This window comes from Salvelinus fontinalis, chromosome 7 (assembly GCF_029448725.1).
Source record: "Salvelinus fontinalis isolate EN_2023a chromosome 7, ASM2944872v1, whole genome shotgun sequence".
Lineage (NCBI taxonomy): Eukaryota > Metazoa > Chordata > Actinopteri > Salmoniformes > Salmonidae > Salvelinus > Salvelinus fontinalis.
Genome location: NC_074671.1, coordinates 47,940,170 through 47,962,773, shown reverse-complemented (window position 1 = coordinate 47,962,773; position 22,604 = coordinate 47,940,170). Strand labels below are relative to the sequence as shown.

The 22,604-nt window shown below is 44.0% G+C and overlaps 1 protein-coding gene across 3 annotated transcripts in view; it reads right to left on the bottom strand.

The window, feature by feature from the left end:
- Window positions 1-1,839: 1,839 nt before the first annotated feature.
- The window catches only part of LOC129859555 (contactin-associated protein-like 5), a 41,359-nt gene continuing 20,594 nt past the window's right edge, over window positions 1,840-22,604 (bottom strand). For 2 of the 3 annotated variants that reach the window (XM_055929449.1, XM_055929450.1), the window contains exons 8-23: window positions 13,641-13,914; window positions 13,331-13,474; window positions 12,985-13,150; window positions 11,877-11,983; window positions 10,210-10,329; window positions 9,628-9,828; window positions 8,908-9,064; window positions 8,607-8,734; window positions 8,202-8,372; window positions 7,699-7,917; window positions 7,305-7,544; window positions 6,321-6,581; window positions 6,078-6,211; window positions 5,649-5,952; window positions 3,730-3,792; window positions 1,840-3,504 (exon numbers count right to left, since the gene is read on the bottom strand). In XM_055929449.1, the coding sequence (XP_055785424.1) occupies window positions 3,248-3,504; window positions 3,730-3,792; window positions 5,649-5,952; window positions 6,078-6,211; window positions 6,321-6,581; window positions 7,305-7,544; window positions 7,699-7,917; window positions 8,202-8,372; window positions 8,607-8,734; window positions 8,908-9,064; window positions 9,628-9,828; window positions 10,210-10,329; window positions 11,877-11,983; window positions 12,985-13,150; window positions 13,331-13,474; window positions 13,641-13,914 (2,946 nt within the window). In that variant the 3' untranslated portion in view covers window positions 1,840-3,247. The remainder of the gene's footprint in view (window positions 3,505-3,729; window positions 3,793-5,648; window positions 5,953-6,077; window positions 6,212-6,320; window positions 6,582-7,304; window positions 7,545-7,698; window positions 7,918-8,201; window positions 8,373-8,606; window positions 8,735-8,907; window positions 9,065-9,627; window positions 9,829-10,209; window positions 10,330-11,876; window positions 11,984-12,984; window positions 13,151-13,330; window positions 13,475-13,640; window positions 13,915-22,604) is intronic. The other variant, XM_055929451.1, reaches the window with a different exon arrangement.

Below are 22,604 nucleotides of genomic sequence, written 5' to 3'. Positions count from 1 at the left end.
ATTCGGACATTCCATCACAAGGTTTAGAGTTAGCCCTTCGGTCCGAGGAAGAAATCTCAAACCCTCACGCAGGAGCCTGAAAGGTCCCACTGATCACTGTTATTGTCATTTTTATATGACAAGTCTCAAAGGAATTAGCCGCTCGCTAGGAAATTGATGTCATGTGGCTCTGGTGTGAAAGGAGTGTTAAGTGGCACAGCTACAGTAGCTGAATCTTAGGGATATTTTTCCCGAGTGTCCCTGGAGAAAGATCTGAGGGTCCATGTTTCGCTACAGGCTGTGAGTGACAGCTGGTCATTTTGTTGGCCAAGTTGTCTATTCCTCTGACCCGACTGTCTGCTGCCCGCACCTTGACTTAAACGCTTTAGACATGCCATATTTGTTTTCCGGTTATTTTTAGGTTTCATATCCTGTCTACAAGGTCGGCACATTCATCAATGCCCATTTTCTTCTCTCCTTTTTTTGTCCGTTTTTTATACCCATTACATTCCACGTTAGACATTTCCTCATTCCGTAATATCACTCAAAGAGGCCAATGTATTCCGTTAGTTTGCAAATGGGAGTAGAATTGAAGTAGTCACATTTTCCCTTACCCTCATCAGTCTGTGGATAGGTAGATGGATAGATTGGAAGCTTATGGGAAAGGTTAACCTGGTGTAATGCGGGAGCGGAGGAGAGCAGGACAGAGATGGCGCGATGCATAATGGATGCGGGTTGCTGCATCATTACAGTCAAAGACTAAGCGCCATGCTGTTCTCCTCTTTCACTCAGTCTAGCAACAGACTGAAAATGGCCTACTAACAAACTATGAATTCATAACTTTTACTGTGAAAAACACAAGTTCCTGACTGTAATAAATGTATGTAATAAACAAATGAATCCATTTTTGCAGGCATGATAATTTCTTTAGATAGATAGTACCTAATCAGACAGGTGGAGAACTAGGGAAGACAAAGCTCTCAGTTAATGTGGCATCGTCATCTTCAGCATGTCTATCTCTGTAGCTGTCACAACAGCTAGAGGAAGACATATAGTCTCATTACCGGCATGTCCCAGCAGTACTCAGTCAACTATTCTATTATTTTCTCCCTCTGTAACCAACCTGAGGCTAATGTTGCTGGCTTTGTTGTTTCTCAACATCCAGACTACATTTAGTTGAATGTTTTCCTTTTGCTTGATAATAAGTTGAACTAGTAGGAGGTGCGAATTTTGCTTATGTGCAAACGCTTAGTACCACCTTTTGAGTATTGATCTAGCCTTCTTCTCCCACTGCATGCCATTTTATTTTGATAGGAGGAAAGAGAGGAGAACAACAGCATTGAATGTGGACCAGAGTATAACAGCACCGTTTTGATTTTAGGATCAGCCCACAGCTTGTAATTGTATTATTAACTAGCTGAGGGCAGAGGAGAAGGTAATGGTCTACTTCATCACTCTGGGCCTCTAGAACCGCTTCTTCCCCAGTGATATATGATAACACCAGTCATTTCAATCATCCAACCACCCCACTTTTCCCAATTCCCTTAAAACTAAAGCTTGCCTTGAAGGCAACAAAAAAAAAAGAAACGAATGGCCGTATAAGAGCATTACTCATAAATATGTTCTACCCGCACCTTTTTTAGGAGTTTTCTTTTTCTGGTTTGTGATAGCGTGGGGTCAATTATATTGTGGATAAATCACAATGTCAGACGTTGCTAATAAATGTTTTTAAGACATTATGACAGATAAAAGTGTGAACTTTGTACTGACCCAAGCTCAGCTGGAAGAGGCAAAACAGATTTGGGAAAGCGAGATGAGAATAACACATTTCAAATCAAATCACAGCACATACTATTCACATGAAGCTGTAAAAATGTCTTTATTAAATATACATTTGTTTACAATATACCTGAAGAATTCTATAAAACAAATTCAAAATAAATACAGTATTTAAATTAATCGTATTCAATAATTGTGTCAGTGATGTTTGTACATCTTTTACAATAAAATAATGTAGATGAATTACCTAATGCACTTGGAATAATATAACCAGGCAATAACAATCCTTTATCGTGCGTCTTTCATGACAGGAGATCATCCCCTGAATACATGTTTCCTTTGTATAGCAAGCTTGCTAAACAGATTTGTTGTACAATTTACTTGTTCTGTTGGTTTGCTAATTTGTGCAAAATATAAAGCCTTGCCGTTTTACCAATGCAAGAGCAAGTAACATGGATTGTGGAGGAGACTGTAGCAAATTTGTACAATACTGTACTTCTCCGTTCAACAAAACTCACAACAACAACCAGGACAAGAGCTCTCCTGAGAATGAACCTACCTTTATACCCTAGATTCCCTCTGATTATCTTCTTCGGGTCTAGAGATAATTCATTTCAAAAGTTACTAGCACAATCACATAACGTTGTACTGTACTATATTTTGACTTTCAGACATCTAGTATCCGTTTACTGTACCACTCTTTGGTGATTCATAAAAGCATAACATGTCGCAGGGTGTCGGTGATGGTGGATGCAGAAAGAAATGAAACGGTTACTGGCAGTGAGGGCGCAACAAACATACTGGGAACAGAAAAAACGATGTGTTCAGAGAACAAAAGGGGCCAGCCACACAGTCCTTGGCACACAGTCACAATGCTTTTCAGTGAGACTTGATCAGTGGTTTAGCCAGGGAGCAAGAACAGATGCATTGCTTGCCCAGACCTTGCCTTGGCAGATGGTCAAACATCATTAATTAGTCATTATCACATTTAGAATCCACAAGTGAATACAAGTAAGTGAGTTAGGGTACTGGTGCCCAACCAACCCCAAATGAATAAATCCCTTTAATTGTACATTCAGAATGGAAGGCTTTATAGCGGGCTTATAAAGTCACTGGGGTGGATCCGATTCCTTGAGGCTTTTTTGTCTCCTGACTTTAGAGCAATGTAATATGAAGTAGATATATAATAAATGTTCTCCAATTCTCATTGCTCATCAAAAGTGGTACAATTCCCATGCGCCAATAAACAGCCTTTGAGATATAAAACTGCGGCATGACCATCCTCCATTGGGTCATTCTTGTAGCCACACAGGGAATGGATCACCAATGATCACTGCTCCTAGAAAGCCCAGGAACTGTCAGGTGACTAATACTGGGTTTTGTGATGAATGGCTGCTCTACCCAGAGGGGCCTGTTCTGTATTTGAGGCTAGGCAGAACAGTGTGCGGAACAGGAGGCAGGAAATTGGGCAAAGAAGGCTATGGTGGCATCAGATGTAGTACTCCTTTCTGCTGTGACTCACAGAGCTGTGCAGGTCCAGGTTTAGATCCATGACCAAGTCTACAGGATAGCTGTTCTCCAGGCCTGCAGGGTAGCTGTGTTCCGGGCTGTGTCTGGGATCCTTCTTCTGTGAGATGGAGGCCTTCTCCTGGGGGTGCGTGTGGGTGTGGCTGCAGCGGCGATACAGGAAACAGGACGTCACGGCCACGGCACAGAGGGTGATGAGGAACACAGCTGTGATGAGAGCTGGGAAGAGAGAGCCAGAGACAGACAACATTGTTTTTACTTTAAAAGTTAATCATTCTGGGGGTTACTTGGTAAACATGAATATCCCAATCCTGCCTACTGCTCCAAATGTAAAAAGTATCTGTTTCAGGGAGAATGGCTGTACACTGACAGAAATTAAATTGTTTGCTACATAATTTATAATGTGAAGAAACTCAGATAACTGGGGATGATCTTCTGGCTAACCTCCAATTACCGCTGAAACACTTCTTGTCTTCTTCAGTCGATCTACGCCCCTATCGACACCCTCTGAAGGATTTATTTCAGAAGAAAGGAAGCAAGCAAACAAAGGAGATGTCAGACATGACCTTCAATTATATTCGGTGGACGATGAAAGGCTACGTGGGATTTATAAAGGCATTTCAATCGATGAGTAATTTCATTTAGTTATTATGTCTGCTCATGTCGAAACCTAAAAGAGATAGGTCAAGTTAATGAGTCATTAAAGACCCACTCTGTGATATTTGCAGCCGTTACAACCCTTTGTATAATTTGGATTTACAGTGCATTCGGAAAGTACTCAGACATCTTCCCTTTTTCCACATTTTGTTTTACGTTACAGCCGTATTTTAAAATGTATTAAATAAATGTTTGTCCTCATCAATCTACAGACAATACCCCATAATGACAAAGCAAAAACAGGTTTTTAGAATTTTTTGCACATTTATAACAAATAAAAAACAGAGATACCTTATTTACATAAGTATTCAGACCATTTGCTTTCAGACTCGAAATTGAGCTCAGGTAAATCCTGTCTCCATTGATCAACCTTGAGATGTTTCTAAAACTTGATTGGAGTCCACCTGTGGAAAATTCAGTTGATTGGACATGATTTGGAAAGGTACACATCTGTCTATAAGGTCCCACAGTTGACAGTGCATGCCAGAGCAATAAACAGGAATTGTCCGTAGAGCTCAGAGACAGGATTGTGTCGAGGCACAGATCTGAAGATGGGTGCCAACAAACTTCTGCCCCCAAGAACACAGTGGCCTCCATCATTCTTAAATGGAATACGTTTTGGAACCACCAAGGCTCTTCCTAGAGCTGGTCGCCCAGCCAAACTGAGCAATCGGGGGAGAAGGGCATAGGCCAGGGAGGTGACCAAGAACCCGATGGTCACTCTGACAGATTTCCAGAGTTCCTCTGTGGAAATGGGATAACCTTCCAGAAGGACAACCATGTCTGCAGAACTCCACCAATCAGGCCTTTATTGTAGAGTGGCCAGACGGAAGCCACTCCTCAGTAAAAATGCACATGACGGCCCACTTGGAGTTTGCATAAAAGGTACCTAAAGGACTCTCAGACCATGAGAAACAAGATTCTCTGGTCTGATGAAACAAAGGTTGTACTTTTTGGCCTGAATGCCAAGCGTCACATCTGGAGGAAACCTGGCACCATCCCTACTGTGAAGCATGGTGGTGGCAATATCATGCTGTGGGGATTTTTTTCAGCGGCAGGGACTGGGAGACTAGGATCGAGGATAAGATGAACGGAGGAAAGTACAGAGAGATCCTTGATGAGAACCTGTCCAGAGTGCTCAGGACCTCAGACTGGTGTGAAGGTTCACTTTCCAACAGGACAAGGACCCTAAGCACACAGCCAAGACAACGCAGGACTGGCTTCGGTACAAGTCTCTGAATGTCCTTGAGTGGCCCAGCCAGAGTTGAACCCGATCGAACATCTCTGGAGAGACCTGAAAATAGCTGTGCGGTGACACTCCCCATCCAACCTAACATAGCTTGAGAGGACTGCAGAGAAGAATGGGAGAAACTCCCAAATACAGGTGTGCCAAGCTTGTAGTATCATTCCTAAGAAGACCCAAGACTGTGATTGCTGCCAAAGGTGATTCAACAAAGTACTGAGTAAAGGGTCTGAATATTGTAAAAATGTCAAAAAAACTGTTTTTGCTTTGTCATTATGGAGTATTGTGTGTAGATTGATGAGGGGGGAAAAAACGATTTAATCCATCTTCGAATAAAGCTGTAATGTAACAAAATGTGGAAAAACTCAATACTTTCCGAATGCACTGTATGCTAATAAAATTACATAAATAAAATCCATATTGTGAAGCCGAACATGATTCACATCAATGCTATTAAACTCACCAGATGCTGATTGTGAAGTTGTACTATCAGCCAAGGCTCCACAGTTCGATTCAACTAGATTGCCAAGAACATAGACCGATGAGCTTCCACGACTCAGAAAGGCTGTCTTCAGCGGTGTCAAATGATTGTACTGGACAGACGACAGGCAGCCAATGAAACCCTTGGATCCTGCCCTAAGAACTTCCTCATCCAAACCAGCATGTCCTGCTGATGTACCTGTGACTTTACCTAAAGTCAGAGATCGTAGTGTGTTCATCTTCATGTCAGAAGAAAGGTTGTATTTTTGGTCGAAGTCTTTGTCAATCTGGTTTAAGAAAAAAGCAAACATTTCCAAATACACTTGAACACGCCATCAAGGTGGGCTGACTGTCTATGCTGTAAGCATAATGCTTTGCTATTTTGAAATAGATTCAGATAGAGATCACTGACCTGGACATAAAGGTCATTGCCTTCCCGGTGTACTTGGACACGGTGGAGCTGCCCATCGGCTAGGCTGGAGACTTTGGGAGTAAAGATCTCTGCTCTCTTCTCTCTGTTCAGACGGTACCAGATCTGCAGACTCCCTACAAAAGTTAAGAAAGTCTGAAAGTCAGAAAAAGCTTCTAATCTTACAATGTTGTTGAGAGATGAAGACAGAGAGAATAATGGATGGAGATAGAAAAAGATAGCTACCATTGTTAGCGAGGATGATAGCCAAGTACTGTTGATGGTAGGTGCTGACACAGAGTAACATGGCAGGGGTGTGGGTCGTCAGATAGCTGAAGGCAATGTTTTCTCTGGACTCGCCGTTGTGGGCATAGATGGCTGAGGACTGGCTATGGATTGGCTGACTGCTAGATGACTGGCTACCTCTGTCTCTGTTGTGCATGACTGGAAAAGGCATCTGGAAGGTAAGGGTCACCGAGGAGCCACTCTCAAAGGACATTGACACTTCTGTTACAGGGATACAAACATGGATGTCGTTATTAGTGTAGACGGCTCCTATTCAGTAGTGCTGTATTGTGCTGTTGATCTCAGACACAGATTCAGACAGCATTTGCAAGAACCGGCTTATCTGAATGTTGAACGGGTCAGAACAAAAGGGATGCTTGAAAGAGTAAAACTCGAAGAAACATGGCTAGATCATCAATGGATCAAACAGAAGTCACACATTCTCTGCGGTACCAGGTGCCCCTACCCCTAAAGCACGACCCTGTCCAGAAACCGCATTCAAAATGCTGTGAATAGGATATATCTGAATATCTGAAGTGATAAAACCTGCTTTGATGCCAGTGGATGAATACAGGATTCATCCATAATGGGTGGCGTAGTCTCAGCAGGAGTCCTGTTGTGTGTCAGCCAGGCCAGCATGAACCCAGCTTTTGAATGGAATTCAATCCAACAGAAAATATGTCCTGGCCCGTGATATTAGTTTCAGATTTATGGAAATTAATGAGCCAATGGGGATTGAAAAGAAAGTATCTCTGATCCTTTTAATACATGCTTTGATCACTCCTTTGATCAAATACATTTCCCAAATGTTTTGAAATAATACTTTTCTAAATCTATTTTCATACTTTAAAATATTGTAGCTAACTTTTCCTAACCCCAAAGACAGCCATTAACTCAGCTTCTCTCAATCTTTTTAGTTTATTGCTGTTTGTTGGGGTTACTCACCTTTCTTGCACTGTGGTCCATTGTAGGCAGAGTGTGTACAGTCACAGACATATCCACTGTTTTTCTCCATACACCGCCCTCTGTTATGACAGACACTAGCAGAGCCATTGCAGTGGCCCGGGCAGCCTGGGGTCACTCCTGGGGTCAACTTGGCCTGCTCCTCCAGGTCAAGGGTCACGCCGTTCAGGGTCAACGCACGGATGCAGCCCAGGAAACTGCTCTCTTTGAAGGTGGATCCTCCTGGCAGGAAGTAGGAAGTAGGAAACACATGAAGTATTAAGAGTATGTTTAAACTGCTCTAGAAATAGAAGAATACTACTTGCAATGTGGAACTAAACAGTAGCTAATATGCAAAGAAAGTGTTGTTGTGGTTTGACCTGGGTCTAGTGCCTACCTATGAACAGTAGGCTTTTGAGCTGCAGGCGGTAGTGCCCTTCAGAGGGGGCCTCCAGAGTGTGTAGGGGCAGCTGGTCCACTTGCAGGGAGGCCTCCTTCAAGTTGCGTTCAGCCCTAACGTAGTGCCACTGCTTATCATTCAGGGGGACAGGGGACGTCACCGTCAAGTCCACCGGGCCGTTCCCCACGTCAAAGATGAATGTTACAGCTGAGGGAGCTGAGGGGGACAGACAGACAGAAATTCAAGTTCAAACATGGCCCACTTTTGTTTAAGATGGATTTGTCTTAGGCTTGTAGTCTTTGGCTCCTGAACCAATGTATTCTCCCCACTCAAGCACAGTTTTCCATAATGTTATCAGAACTATCTAATCAAACACCAAGTCATCTTTCATCTAGAAACAGAAAAGGTTTCAACTTGAGGTGATCATCTATCATTTACACAAGTGCCTAGGGAGGGATTAGGGTTTGGTTGATTTGGGATTCAGGGAGAGACAAACTCACTGGTCAACTTCAGGGTGATGAAGTCAGTGGTCCCCAGGTTCTCCAGGAGAACACCAGAGGAAGCTGTGGTCTTGAAGTACAGAGAGATGTCCGCACTGAGCTCAGCCTGGAACTTAGGGAAGTGGAGGGATGATGACCCAGGATAGAAAGAGGCTGCATTCCACAGGAACCCTGCAAATAGAGGAAAGTACAGTAGGAAAATAAAGTAACTGAAAATGTAAAAACTGGGACAATTTACCCCACTCCCCCCTACTGTTCCAAAAATACAGAACTTGCTCCACTCTTCCCTGGTGTTAAAAATTAAAGTTACAGAATTTTTGTTGGCATATTCTGTATGAACATAAAATATAATTATTATTGGCACACTCGCTTTTGGGATAATTATATGAACTGAACTAAACTTACTGTCACCGTTGCATTGAAGGGAGCCGACTCTGTATACAGCTGCTGAGCCTGTCCTGTTGGTGTCTCCTATTACAATCTCAGTCAGTGGTAGGTGATCTTTGTAGGACAGCAATCCTGTGTCGTTTACCCTGTTGGAAAAAGTCTAGATCATTTTAGACATGACCTCAGTTTACTCAATTTAAAGATGCACTCAAAGCTCTAAGAAATTATACATTTATAGAAGGAAAGACTGATTGGAAAAACACATAAATGTTGTTAATGTAGGTCATAAAACATATAAATGCATTGGCATCCACTGTACCACAAGTGAGTGTCTGCATCACAGTTGCAGAAGTAGTTCATGTCGATGCAGTTTTCCTCCAGGCTGCAGGAGCACTGTTGGACCCCAGGTACAGAGCCTCCCCAGTAGGTCTGTTTCTCTCCACTCCGGTCCAGCCACCATGACAGGGGCCTCCCATCTACAACCAAGGCACATTTATTTCCATCATGCAATCTCTACGAAAATACTAACATTTATTACATCATCGGCTATACTCTTTGTCTGACGAATGTGGTCTGCTTGGCACATAGGACATGTTCACCTACTACACACACAGAGGTTTATCTTCTGCCATCATAGAAAACACATGATTGATTTTTAGTCTTGTAAACCCGACCCTACGCACATTGGGGGAGGCAAACGTCTGCCAAGGGAGACTAATTGATTTTGTAGGCAATTCCACTGAAGTTGGTGAAATATCTTGTCTTGAAATATTGTCTTGCCTGTATCTAAAACAAGACCGTCTGCATCAATATTTCATATGAGAAACAAAAAATACCCAGGCGAGACAGCCAAATAAATCAGTGAGGCTTTTTTCACAGTGGGATTTGGAATCACAGGGAGCAGAGGGTTCGGCAATACTTAGAACTCACTCTGAATATTTTTGCACAACTTTTTAGGCAGAAATCCATTATGTCATTTGAATTAAACGTGAGCTCTCTGTATTCTGTTTGCACTTATCAGGCTTCCAATAAGACTCACCCCAAGTATTGAAGAGACGGGACTTCCTGCAGCTGTAGACCACTTCCTGTTGACAGTGCTCAGACCGTCCAATCAGAGTGCGGAGCTGCTCCAGGGAGACAGTGTAGTTGAACCGCATCACATATGGCTTCTTTGTTGTGGCTCCAGTCACATTCACAGACCCACTGTTGTTGTGGCCCACCACTGTCCATACCTTCTTCTCTATAGGGAAGACAGAGCAGGCATTTTACTTTATATACAGGATAATCTGGTTAACAGCACAGTGGATAATCCAGATTATCATATTAGCATGAGAAAGACTACTAGAATGTAATTTTTTCCCCAAGATAGGTGTCCTTCACATTTCTAATTATTCATTTAATTCAGGTTAGTCAACTGTATGAAAAGTACACCAGAGATAAACAAAGAAGTGTAAAGTGGTGGACACACTTAATCGTATTAGCCTCATATTATCTAATTGAGAATGCCCAAAACTGCACCAGTAGCTTCCCTGGCCTAGCCTGGTTACCAAACGCTGTGCTCACCATTGTTTCACTACAATTCAGTCCGGTTTAACCAGACTATGCCAAGCCATGAGCTCACCAGTCATGTTGCAGTAGACCAGTGCTGCCTTTAGAGGACCAGTCCCATCTGGATCAATGTAAAAGTAGCCAGACGCACTCCCCATTTGTCTGTGTGCCTCACACGACGCTTCATAAATAGCTGTAGGAAGCAAGACCAGTACTTATATCAATAGCCCATACGTGTGTTGCAGTATGCCAAGAGCACTAGCTCAAATACATTTTCTTGTCACATGCAAAATGTGTGAACGGTATCGGTGTGAAGTAGAAAGCCACGGCAGCTTTGATAATTCAGCAGTCAGTAAAGTTCCCTCCACTTCACAATTTATGACACCCTGATGGGAATATCAATGAGAGTTCAGTGACGGGAAATAGTGGAAACACTAATGTAACTTTAGTCACTCTATACAGTATATTAAACATAATATACACTCAGGGGCCCGTCTAGTACCGGTACACCCGGGTCGGACCCCTTTTGCCTCCAGAACAGCCTGAATTCTTTGTGCATGGAAACGTTGCTCAATTGGTATCAAGGGACATGACGTGTACCAGGATAACATTTCCCACACCAATACAGCCTGTACCGGGTGGACACCAGGCAGGATGGGCCATGGACTTATGCTGCTTACACCAAATTCAGACTCTGCCATCAGCATGACGCAACAGGAACTGGGATTCGTCGTACCAGGCAATGTTTTTACACCCCTCAATTGTCCAGTGTTGGTGATCGTGTGACCACTGGAGCCTCTTCTTTTTGTTTTTAGCTGATAAGAGTGGATGTTCGTGTGGTCAGCTGCTGCATATAGCCCATCCGTGACAAGGACCGACGAGTTGTGCGTTCCGAGATGCCATTCTGCACACCACTGTTGTACTGTGGCGTTATTTGAACTGGCACACCTGTCACCGACGCTCATACCATGCTCAAAATTGCTTAGGTCATTCATTTTGCCCATTCTAAAGTTCAATCCAACAGTAACTGAATGCCTCGATGCCTGTCTGCCTGCTTTATATAGCAAGCCACGGCAACGTGACTCACTGTCTGTAGGAGCGAACCATTTTCTCGAACAGGGTGGTGTACCTAATAAACTGTCCACTGAGTGTATTTGTACTGTATATTTCCAAAGGTGAAGATTTTCACTATCATGAAGGAGCCAGTTTAAAGGGCGACTGCACTTCCTGATTTGGCCTCGTTTAAGAATTGGTTCATTAAGAAATGCTAGCGGCCATGACTGAATTCAAACGTGAGTTGGTTTTGGGGTGTAGTTTGATGTGGGTGTCTCTTGTGTGTCTTCGCCAGTGGGAAGCGTTAACCAAATAATTTAGCCAATTATCTTTAGCCAGCTGGTGTGCGACCATGGCAAAATTGGTTTGACTTTGGATAGCCTATCCCTGTGGCTAGTTAGAGACCATCAATAAATTACACAATGTAAATGAAACAATATTTTCATATTACACACCTTTTAGTTCTCAGTAAATGCTTTTAATATTTGTATAGGAATTTCTAAAATATATTGTTGGTTTGAGGTTTTTAAGCATTTGAAATTTGGAGTTATTGGAATTTTAACACATTTATCCATGTATCTTGTGTATTTACCGATTGTCTCTAACTAGCCCCACAGGATATCCAAAGTCAGCCCACATTTGTCATGGCCATTACATTTGGGCCGCAGTTGTGACAGTTTGACTTACAGTTGTGACAGGTTTCTCCAGTGTAGCCTGTCCCCGAGCAGTCACAGTAGAAAGTATCCCATGATTGGGTGCATCGTCCGTCATGCTCACAAAAATTAGGCAGACATCTATGGAAAGAGAGAGAGGCATGTTCAAGCCCCGAACATAACTCTTGACTGCAGAGCTGCATACAGTAGCATGAAAATCCATTAATAGAAGATAAAAGAGATATATAGGGCAGTTCCTCGATCATAGTGTTGTGTCCTTGCATATCCACTGTCTATAACCCTCGATATAGCCACTGTTTGTGCTGTCTCCTCTGCCTGTTCCCTCCATCACTCCACCCCTCCATCTCTCCTTTCCTCCATTGAGCAGGCTTAGGGAGGAAACAGAGTGTGACTCCTGGAGCGCGTCAACCTAATCACTGCTGCCTGCTCTGGCACAGCCACAACATATTTCTCACTCAGCCTAATAGTCAGAGCTGGCACACAGGCAAATCAATACTGGCAGGGATAGATGCCCAGGGAGGGATGGGAGAGATATACACATACACACACACACACACATAGCTGCCTCAGAGGGATGGGAACAAATTATTCAGAGGATGTTTCTGGCTTTGGCAGTGTGACAGTACAGGCATACAGTCCAGGGGGCATCTCAAATGGCTCCTTATTCCCTATATAGTACACTACTTTTGGTGCCATTTAGGATCCACCAAGGAAAATGCTCTCTGTTGTAATGAGAGTCCTTCCATCTGATCTCGGGTCATAGACATGTCATACTGTCTGTTGTAATGGGAGTCCTTATATCTGATCTCAGGTCATACACACGTCATACTGTCTGTTGTAATGGGAGTCCTTATATCTGATCTCAGGTCATACACTCGTCATACTGTCTGTTGTAATGGGAGTCCTTATATCTGATCTCAGGTCATACACATGTCATACTGTCTGTTGTAAAGGGAGTCCTTATATCTGATCTCAGGTCATACACATGTCATACTGATAGATTGAAGAGACAGAAACAGAGATACTTTCCCGTATATTGTATAGAACAGTGTCACAAATGACATACTGTAGCCTAAATACAAGATATAAAAACATGAATTGTTGAGATTTTGTGAGCATACCTGTTGCGGATGCCACAGATGTCGAACTGAAGCTTGCTGTAATTACCCAAAAGTCCTTGCTGCACACGGGGTAGATCCATAAGTTGGTTGTTTAGGAAGATCTGACGCATGCACCCCTGGAAGGCCACAGTAGGGTTCTTACAGTCACCACTGTATTGGGGACAACCTGTTGGAAATCATGACAATATTTTTATTGCTAAATCATTCCAGAAATAGTCACCAAACACATTTTGATGAAACACGGATCTAATTAAAACACACACTCAAAAATTTCAAGCATAATTTAAGACAGTCATTACCAATTTTCCACCAACAATAAGCAATAGCTAAAAGACTGCCATCTTACCTCCAAAAAATACACTATTGCCTGAGTCTGCATGACTTTGTACGTCCATGGTAGATGTTGGCTCATTGTCCAAGACCAGAGAAACGATCAGATCTCTGTAGCTCAGACTAACAGAATGCCACAGTCCATCAGTTACACTGACTTCTAGTAAAACAGAGCACAGAAAAACACAGCATTGGTTAGGCTACATTTACTGCAGTCCCATAATGCTGCCAGTTCATTGTTACCTGCCAACTTAGCAAACATTAGCGACCGCAAATTCAATGTGACATGCCATTAGGTGGCTTTTTCTAGCTAGCTAGCTGCTAACCTATGGAAATGTTTGTTTTCTGCTCAGCAGCTCCATGGACCATTAGGTGCAGTTGACCTCTGCTGATTTGCAACACCAGGTGCTGTGATCCCTGTGCCAGGCCGGTGGAAAACAGAAGTCCTTCCTGGTTCCAGCTCCTGAAGTGGAAGTGTACGTCCAGCCCCCACACCCGAAGAGGCTCCAGGGGTAGAGACAGGTAGCTACTGCTGGAGGACAGGAAGGTGGTGGACATCATCTGAGGCTGGGGCTCAGAGCATGAGAAGGTCACGTTGCCCTGGGGAACAGAGGAAAGGACAAGTAGGGATCAATACTATACCCATTCAGTGGTAGCCTACTACTGTCATTTATTGAGATGTGCTGATTAGCAACTGTTCAAAGAGATGGAAATTGTATACAGTATGGGAAGTCATTCCTTTTGTGTGTCTGTTCTGGAGTCCTTTGAGTCATGGGTCCTTTCCTGTGACATGTACAGAATGAATGTGCATGCGTCACTGACATGCTGTACGTCACACACAAACTAGTAGATACAATGTTATTCATGGTCATCTGAGTGGAAAGGCCATAAAAATGTCAAATGTTATCACTAATTCAGCTTTCGTGTCCCAGGGAGAATGAAGGAGCAGTGAGAGTGAATACAGATTTCAGTATTTGTCCGATACACATGCTCAGCTCAGCTGTGGATACATCATCGATCCCGCTGCCTGCCACAGAGGAGAACAGAACTCAGGTGCTGGCTGTCTATCTGCACTTGACACATTTATAACTTATCCCAGTTACTAATAAGCATACACCCATTAACAAAATGACTGTAACAACTGTTAAATCCCAGTGGATTAATAAATTGAAAAATTGTATGGTTGAGAGAGATGAGGCAAAAGGAATGGCAAATAAGTCTGGCTGCACAATCGATTGGCTAACGTACTACAAATTGAGAAATCATGTGACTAAACTGAATAAAAAAAAGAAGAAACTACACTATGAAACAGAGATAATTGATATAAAAAATGACAGTAAAAAGCTTTGGAGCACCTTCAATGAAATTTTGCGAAAAAATGCAAACTGAACTCCATCATTCATTGAATCAGATGGCTAATTCACTACAAAACCGACTGATATTGCCAACTACTTTAACCTCTTTGGGCTGCAGGGGCAGTATTGAGTAGCCCGGATAAAAGGTGCCCATTTCAAACGGCCTCGTACTCAATTCTTGCTCGTACAATATGCATATTATTATTACTATTGGATAGAAAACACTCTCTAGTTTCTAAAACCGTTTGAATTATATCTGTGAGTAAAACAGAACTCCTTTTGCAGCAAACTTCCTGACAGGAAGTGGAAAATCTGAAATCGATGCTCTGTTCTAGGGCCTGCCTAATAATGTCCTTGATATTTATTAGTATAGATGCACTTCATACGTCTTCCACTAGATGTCGACAGGCAGTGAGAGAAGAAATGGAGTGTATAACTTGATCTGGGGTCAAACAAAAGCTCTTTGTATGACGTGTCACCAGTTTCCTGTTTTCTGGAGAGCGCGTGAAGGGACCTGGTTTTGCCTTCTGTACAGCTGTCGTTATAGACGACTAATATCTCCGGCTTTGATTTTATTTGATGCATGTGACAATATCATCGTAAAGTATGTTTTTTCAATATAGTTTTATTAGATTATTGAAATTTTTTCGGGACGTTAGGCGTGTTGCGTTGTGTACCTTTGTTCAGGAAGGAGACCTTCGCGCCACTTTGCTAGCTTTCCGTGCTAATTGACTGGAGAAGAGGACATTCTAAATCCAAACAACGATTGTTCCCGACAAAGGACCCCTTGTACAACATTCTGATGAAAGATCGTCAAAAGTAGGACCCATTTTATGATGCTATTTCATATATCTGTCGAACATGTTGTACTAGTCGTTTGCGCCCAGAGTTTGGGCACTCTCTCGCTATACCTAAGCTGGATGTCGTAATGAAGTTATTTTTAAAATTCTAACACGGCGATTGCATTAAGAACTAGTGTATCTATCATTTCCTATACAACATGTATTTTTTAGTAACGTTTATGTATAGTTATTTGGTCAGAATAGTTGAGTGCCATAAAAATATCCGCACATTCTGTGAAAAAGATGCTACGTTAGCACAATGTATAACCACTGATTTCAGCTCTAAATGTGCACATTTTCGAACAAAACATAAGTGTATGTATAACCTGATGTTATAGGACTGTCATCTGATGAAGCTTATCAAGGTTAGTCAAAAATTATATATCTTTTGCTGGTTTATTCGCTATCGCTAACGTGCCTATTGCTATCGCTAACGTGCCTTAATGAATGAATGCGGTAGTGTGGTGGGCTATTGTAGTAAGCTAATATAATGCTATATTGTGTTTTTGCTGTAAAACACAAAAAAAATCGGAAATATTGGCTGGATTCACAAGATGTTTGTCTTTAATTTGCTATACACCATCGATTTTTCAGAAATGTTTTATGATGAGTATTTAGGTATTTGACGTTGGTGTCTGTAATTACTCTGACTGCTTCGGTCCTATTTGTGACGGTAGCTGTGATGGTAGCTGCAATGTAAAACTGATTTATACCTCAAATATGAAAATTTTTCGAACAAAACATAGATTTATTGTATAACATGTTATAAGACTGTCATCTGATGAAGTTGTTTCTTGGTTAGTTTGGTTGGTTCTTGGTTAGTTAGGTTGGCTTTGTGCATGCTACCTGTGCTGTGAAAAACGTCTGTCCTTTTTGTATTTGGTGGTGAGCTAACATAAATATAAGTGGTGTTTTCGCTGTAAAACATTTTAAAAATCGGACATGTTGGCTGGATTCACAAGATGTTTATCTTTCATATGCTGTATTGGACTTGTTAATGTGTGAAAGTTAAATATTTCAAAAAAATATATTTTGAATTTCGCGCCCTGCACTTGAAGTGGCTGTTGTCATATTGTGCCCGGCTTCGGGCTTGCAGCCCAAAGAAGTTAACGTTTTTTTCATTGTCAAGATATGGAAACTTAGGCATGACATGCCAGCAACAAACGCGGACACTACACATTCAAGGATATCTGAGCAAATTATGAAAGATAAGAATTGTAATTTTGAATTCCGTAAAGTGAGTGTGGAAGAGGTAAAAAAATTATTGTTCTCTATCAACAATTACAAGCCACCGGCGTCTGACAACTTGGATGGAAAATTACTGAGGATAATAGTGGACAATATTGCCACTCTATTTTCCATATCTTCAATTTAAGCCTACTAGAAAGTTTGTGCCCACAGGCCTGGAGGGAAGCCAAAGTCATTCTGCTACCTAAGAATAGTAAAGCCCCCTTCACTGGGTCAAATAGCCTGTTACCAATCCTTAATAAAGTTTTAGGAAAAAATGTGTTTGACCAGATACAATGCTATTTTACAGTGAACAAATTGACAACAGACTTTCAGCTCGCTTATAGGGAAGGACATTCAACAAGCACAGCACTTACATAAATTACTTGATGATTGGCTGAGAGAAATTGTTGATAAAAAGATTGAGGGGGCTGTTATGTAAGACTTCAGTGCAGCTTTTGACATTATCGATCATAGTCTGCTGCTGGTAAAATGTATGTGTTATGGCTTTACACCCCCCCGCTATATTGTGGGTAAAGAGTTACCTGTCTAACAGAACACAGACGGTGTTCTTTAATGGAAGCCTCTCCAACACAATCCAGGTAGAATCGGGAATGCCCCAGAGCAGCTGTCTAGGCCCCTTACCTTTTTCAATCTTTACTAACGGCTTTGAGTAAAGCCAGTGTGTCTATGCGGATGACTCAACACTATACACGTCAGCTACTACAGCAAATGAAATGACTGCAACACTTAACAAAGAGATTCAGTTAGTTCCAGAATGGGTGGCAAGGAATAAGTTAGTCCTAAATATTTCAAAAACTATAAGCATTGTATTTGGGACAAATCATTCACTAAACCCCAAACCTCAACTAAATCTTGTAATAAATAATGTGGAAATTGAGCAAGTTGAGGTGACTAAACTGCTTGGAGTAACCCTGGATTGTACCGTCATGGTCAAAACATATTGATACAACAGTAGCTAAGATGGGGAGAAGTCTGTCCATAATAAAGCACTGCTCTACCTTCTTAACAGCACTATCAACAAGGCAGGTCCTTACAGGCTTTAGTTTTGTCCCACTTGGACTACTGTTCAGTCTTGGGGTCAGGTGCCACAAAGAGGAACTTAGGAAAATTGCAATTGGCTCAGAACAGGGCAGCATGGCTGGCCCTTGGATGTACATTGAGAGCAAACATTAATAATATGCATGCCAATCTCTCCTGGCTCAAAGTAGAGGAGAGATTGACTTCATCACTACTTGCCCTGGCAGCAGCTAATGGGGAACCATAATAAATACTAATACAAATCTGAAACTGTCCCCTAACATATTACAGACTCTCTGCCAGGCAGCATCTCGAATACCTTTACAGTCTCTTTCATTGGCTTCCACAGTTCACATGGATGGTAATGGGTTCAGCTGAATGACAAAGAGGGCCAACAATGGGCAAGTATTGTATTAAATCAAACAGAACATTTTAGCACTTTCTGTTTGATCTAATACCTGAACATTTGCCATGGCAACTATGCAATGTGCCAGGTACGCCTTCTGCACAGATGCTCAGTTGGGCTGAAAATAATGACAACAGTGGCTTCCTTTCATTTCTCATTAATGCCGCCTCCTCAACATGTCTATCTACCATATATTTATATTGTGTGTGTCTCAAATGACACCCTATTTCCTATATAGTGCACTACTTTTGTATACCACTATATAGGGAATAGGGTGCCATTTGGGACATACACATTACCTCCACAGATAGAGCTCACCGTAGACTGGGAGGAAGTGGGTGTCCATGGCTCAGCGCCTGCCTGTAATTGGTCACCAAAGGGTTCTGGAGACAGCTGTACAATATTATATTAAAATAGACAGAGCAGAGGCGTTCTGTAATGGACTGAGAGAACTGCACCTACTTTGCCTCTTCCTAACCACCATTTAATTTTATATATGCATCATCTTCCAGCATTGTAGTTTTTAAAATGTATTTTGAGAGGTGTGAACCTTCATGACACAAAACCAAATGTATAATTAAGCAATAAGGCCCAAGGAGGTGTGGTATATGGCCAATATACCGCAGCTAAGGGCTGTTTCTATGCACGACACAAAGCGGGGTGCCTTGATACACTGCACACTGCCCTAACCCATCTGGACAAGAGGAATACCTATGTAAGAATGCTGTTCATCGACTACAGCTCAGCATTTAACACCATGGTACCCTCCAAACTCGTCATTAAGCTCAAGACCCTGGGTCTCGACCCCGCCCTGTGCAATTGGGTCCTGGACTTTCTGACGGGACGGCCCCAGGTGGTGAGGGTAGGAAACAACATCTCCACCCCACTGATCCTCAACACTCGGGCCCCACAAGGGTGCGTTCTCAGCCCTCTCCTGTACTCCCTGTTCACCCACGACTGCGTGGCCATGCACGCCTCCAACTCAATCATCAATCATCCCGAGAGCTTCTGGTCAGCGGGGTGGTGGCACCGGGATCCTCATCTCTCCCAAGTGGTCATTCTCTCTTTCTCCCCTTACCCATCTGTCTATCGCCTCCTTTGAATTCCATGCTGTCACAGTTACCAGCCCTTTCAAGCTTAACATCCTTATCATTTATCGCCCTCCAGGTTCCCTTGGAGAGTTCATCAATGAGCTTGATGCCTTGATAAGCTCCTTTCCTGAGGACGGCTCACCTCTCACAGTTCTGGGTGACTTTAACCTCCCCATGTCTACCTTTGACTCATTCCTCTCTGCCTCCTTCTTTCCACTCCTCTCCTCTTTTGACCTCACCCTCTCACCTTCCCCCCCTACTCACAAGGCAGGCAATACGCTTGACCTCATCTTTACTAGATGCTGTTCTTCCACTAACCTCATTGCAACTCCCCTCCAAGTCTCCGACCACTACCTTGTATCCTTTTCCCTCTCGCTCTCGTCCAACACTTCCCACACTGCCCCTACTCGGATGGTATCGCGCCGTCCCAACCTTCGCTCTCTCTCCCCCGCTACTCTCTCCTCTTCCATCCTATCATCTCTTCCCTCTGCCCAAACCTTCTCCAACCTATCTCCTGATTCTGCCTCCTCAACCCTCCTCTCCTCCCTTTCTGCATCCTTTGACTCTCTATGTCCCCTATCCTCCAGGCCGGCTCGGTCCTCCCCTCCCGCTCCGTGGCTCGACGACTCATTGCGAGCTCACAGAACAGGGCTCCGGGCAGCCGAGCGGAAATGGAGGAAAACTCGCCTCCCTGCGGACCTGGCATCCTTTCACTCCCTCCTCTCTACATTTTCCTCTTCTGTCTCTGCTGCTAAAGCCACTTTCTACCACTCTAAATTCCAAGCATCTGCCTCTAACCCTAGGAAGCTCTTTGCCACCTTCTCCTCCCTCCTGAATCCTCCTCCCCCTCCCCCCCCCCCTCCTCCCTCTCTGCAGACGACTTCGTCAACCATTTTGAAAAGAAGGTCGACGACATCCGATCCTCGTTTGCTAAGTCAAACGACACCGCTGGTTCTGCTCACACTGCCCTACCCTGTGCTTTGACCTCTTTCTCTCCCCTCTCTCCAGATGAAATCTCGCGTCTTGTGACGGCCGGCCGCCCAACAACCTGCCCGCTTGACCCTATCCCCTCCTCTCTTCTCCAGACCATTTCCGGAGACCTTCTCCCTTACCTCACCTCGCTCATCAACTCATCCCTGACCGCTGGCTACGTCCCTTCCGTCTTCAAGAGAGCGAGAGTTGCACCCCTTCTGAAAAAACCTACACTCGATCCCTCCGATGTCAACAACTACAGACCAGTATCCCTTCTTTCTTTTCTCTCCAAAACTCTTGAACGTGCCGTCCTTGGCCAGCTCTCCTGCTATCTCTCTCAGAATGACCTTCTTGATCCAAATCAGTCAGGTTTCAAGACTAGTCACTCAACTGAGACTGCTCTTCTCTGTATCACGGAGGCGCTCCGCACTGCTAAAGCTAACTCTCTTTCCTCTGCTCTCATCCTTCTAGACCTATCGGCTGCCTTCGATACTGTGAACCATCAGATCCTCCTCTCCACCCTCTCCGAGTTGGGCATCTCCGGCGCGGCCCACGCTTGGATTGCGTCCTACCTGACAGGTCGCTCCTACCAGGTGGCGTGGCGAGAATCTGTCTCCTCACCACGCGCTCTCACCACTGGTGTCCCCCAGGGCTCTGTTCTAGGCCCTCTCCTATTCTCGCTATACACCAAGTCACTTGGCTCTGTCATAACCTCACATGGTCTCTCCTATCATTGCTATGCAGACGACACACAACTAATCTTCTCCTTTCCCCCTTCTGATGACCAGGTGGCGAATCGCATCTCTGCATGTCTGGCAGACATATCAGTGTGGATGACGGATCACCACCTCAAGCTGAACCTCGGCAAGACGGAGCTGCTCTTCCTCCCGGGGAAGGACTGCCCGTTCCATGATCTCGCCATCACGGTTGACAACTCCATTGTGTCCTCCTCCCAGAGCGCTAAGAACCTTGGCGTGATCCTGGACAACACCCTGTCGTTCTCAACTAACATCAAGGCGGTGGCCCGTTCCTGTAGGTTCATGCTCTACAACATCCGCAGAGTACGACCCTGCCTCACACAGGAAGCGGCGCAGGTCCTAATCCAGGCACTTGTCATCTCCCGTCTGGATTACTGCAACTCGCTGTTGGCTGGGCTCCCTGCCTGTGCCATCAAACCCCTACAACTCATCCAGAACGCCGCAGCCCGTCTGGTGTTCAACCTTCCCAAGTTCTCTCACGTCACCCCGCTCCTCCGCTCTCTCCACTGGCTTCCAGTTGAAGCTCGCATCCGCTACAAGACCATGGTGCTTGCCTACGGAGCTGTGAGGGGAACGGCACCTCAGTACCTTCAGGCTCTGATCAGGCCCTACACCCAAACAAGGGCACTGCGTTCATCCACCTCTGGCCTGCTCGCCTCCCTACCACTGAGGAAGTACAGTTCCCGCTCAGCCCAATCAAAACTGTTCGCTGCTCTGGCACCCCAATGGTGGAACAAACTCCCTCACGACGCCAGGACAGCGGAGTCAATCACCACCTTCCGGAGACACCTGAAACCCCACCTCTTCAAGGAATACCTAGGATAGGATAAAGCAATCCTTCTGCCACCCCCCCCCCCTTAAAAGATGTAGATGCACTATTGTAAAGTGGCTGTTCCACTGGATGTCATTAGGTGAATGCACCAATTTGTAAGTCGCTCTGGATAAGAGCGTCTGCTAAATGACTTAAATGTAAATGTAAATGTAAGTTTGCAGACGACACTACAGTGGTAGGCTTGATTACCAACAACGACCAGACGGCCTACAGGGAGGATGTGAGGGCCCTCGGAGTGTGGTGTCAGGAAAATAATCTCACACTCAACGTCAACAAAACAAAGGAGATGATCGTGGACTTCAGAAAAGAGCAGAGGGAGCAGCCCCCTATCCACATTGACGGGACAGTAGTGGAGAAGGTAGTAAGTTTTAAGTTCCTCGGCTTATTCATCACGGACAAACTGAAATGGTCCACCCTCAGGAGGCTGAAGAAATTTGGCTTGTCACCAAAAACCCTCAAAAACTTTTACAGATGCACAATCGAGAGCATCCTGTCGGGCTGTATCACTGCCTGGTATGGCAACTCCTCCGCCCACAACCGTAAGGCTCTCCAGAGGGTAGTGAGGTCTGCACAACGCATCACCGGGGGCAAACTACCTTCCCTCTAGGACACCTACACCACCCGATGTCACAGGAAGGCCAAAAAGATCCTCAAGGACAACGACCACCCGAGCCACTGCCCGTTCACCCCGCTATCATCCAGAAGGAGAGGTCAGTACAGGTGCATCAAAGCTGGGACCGAGAGACTGAAAAACAGCTTCTATCTC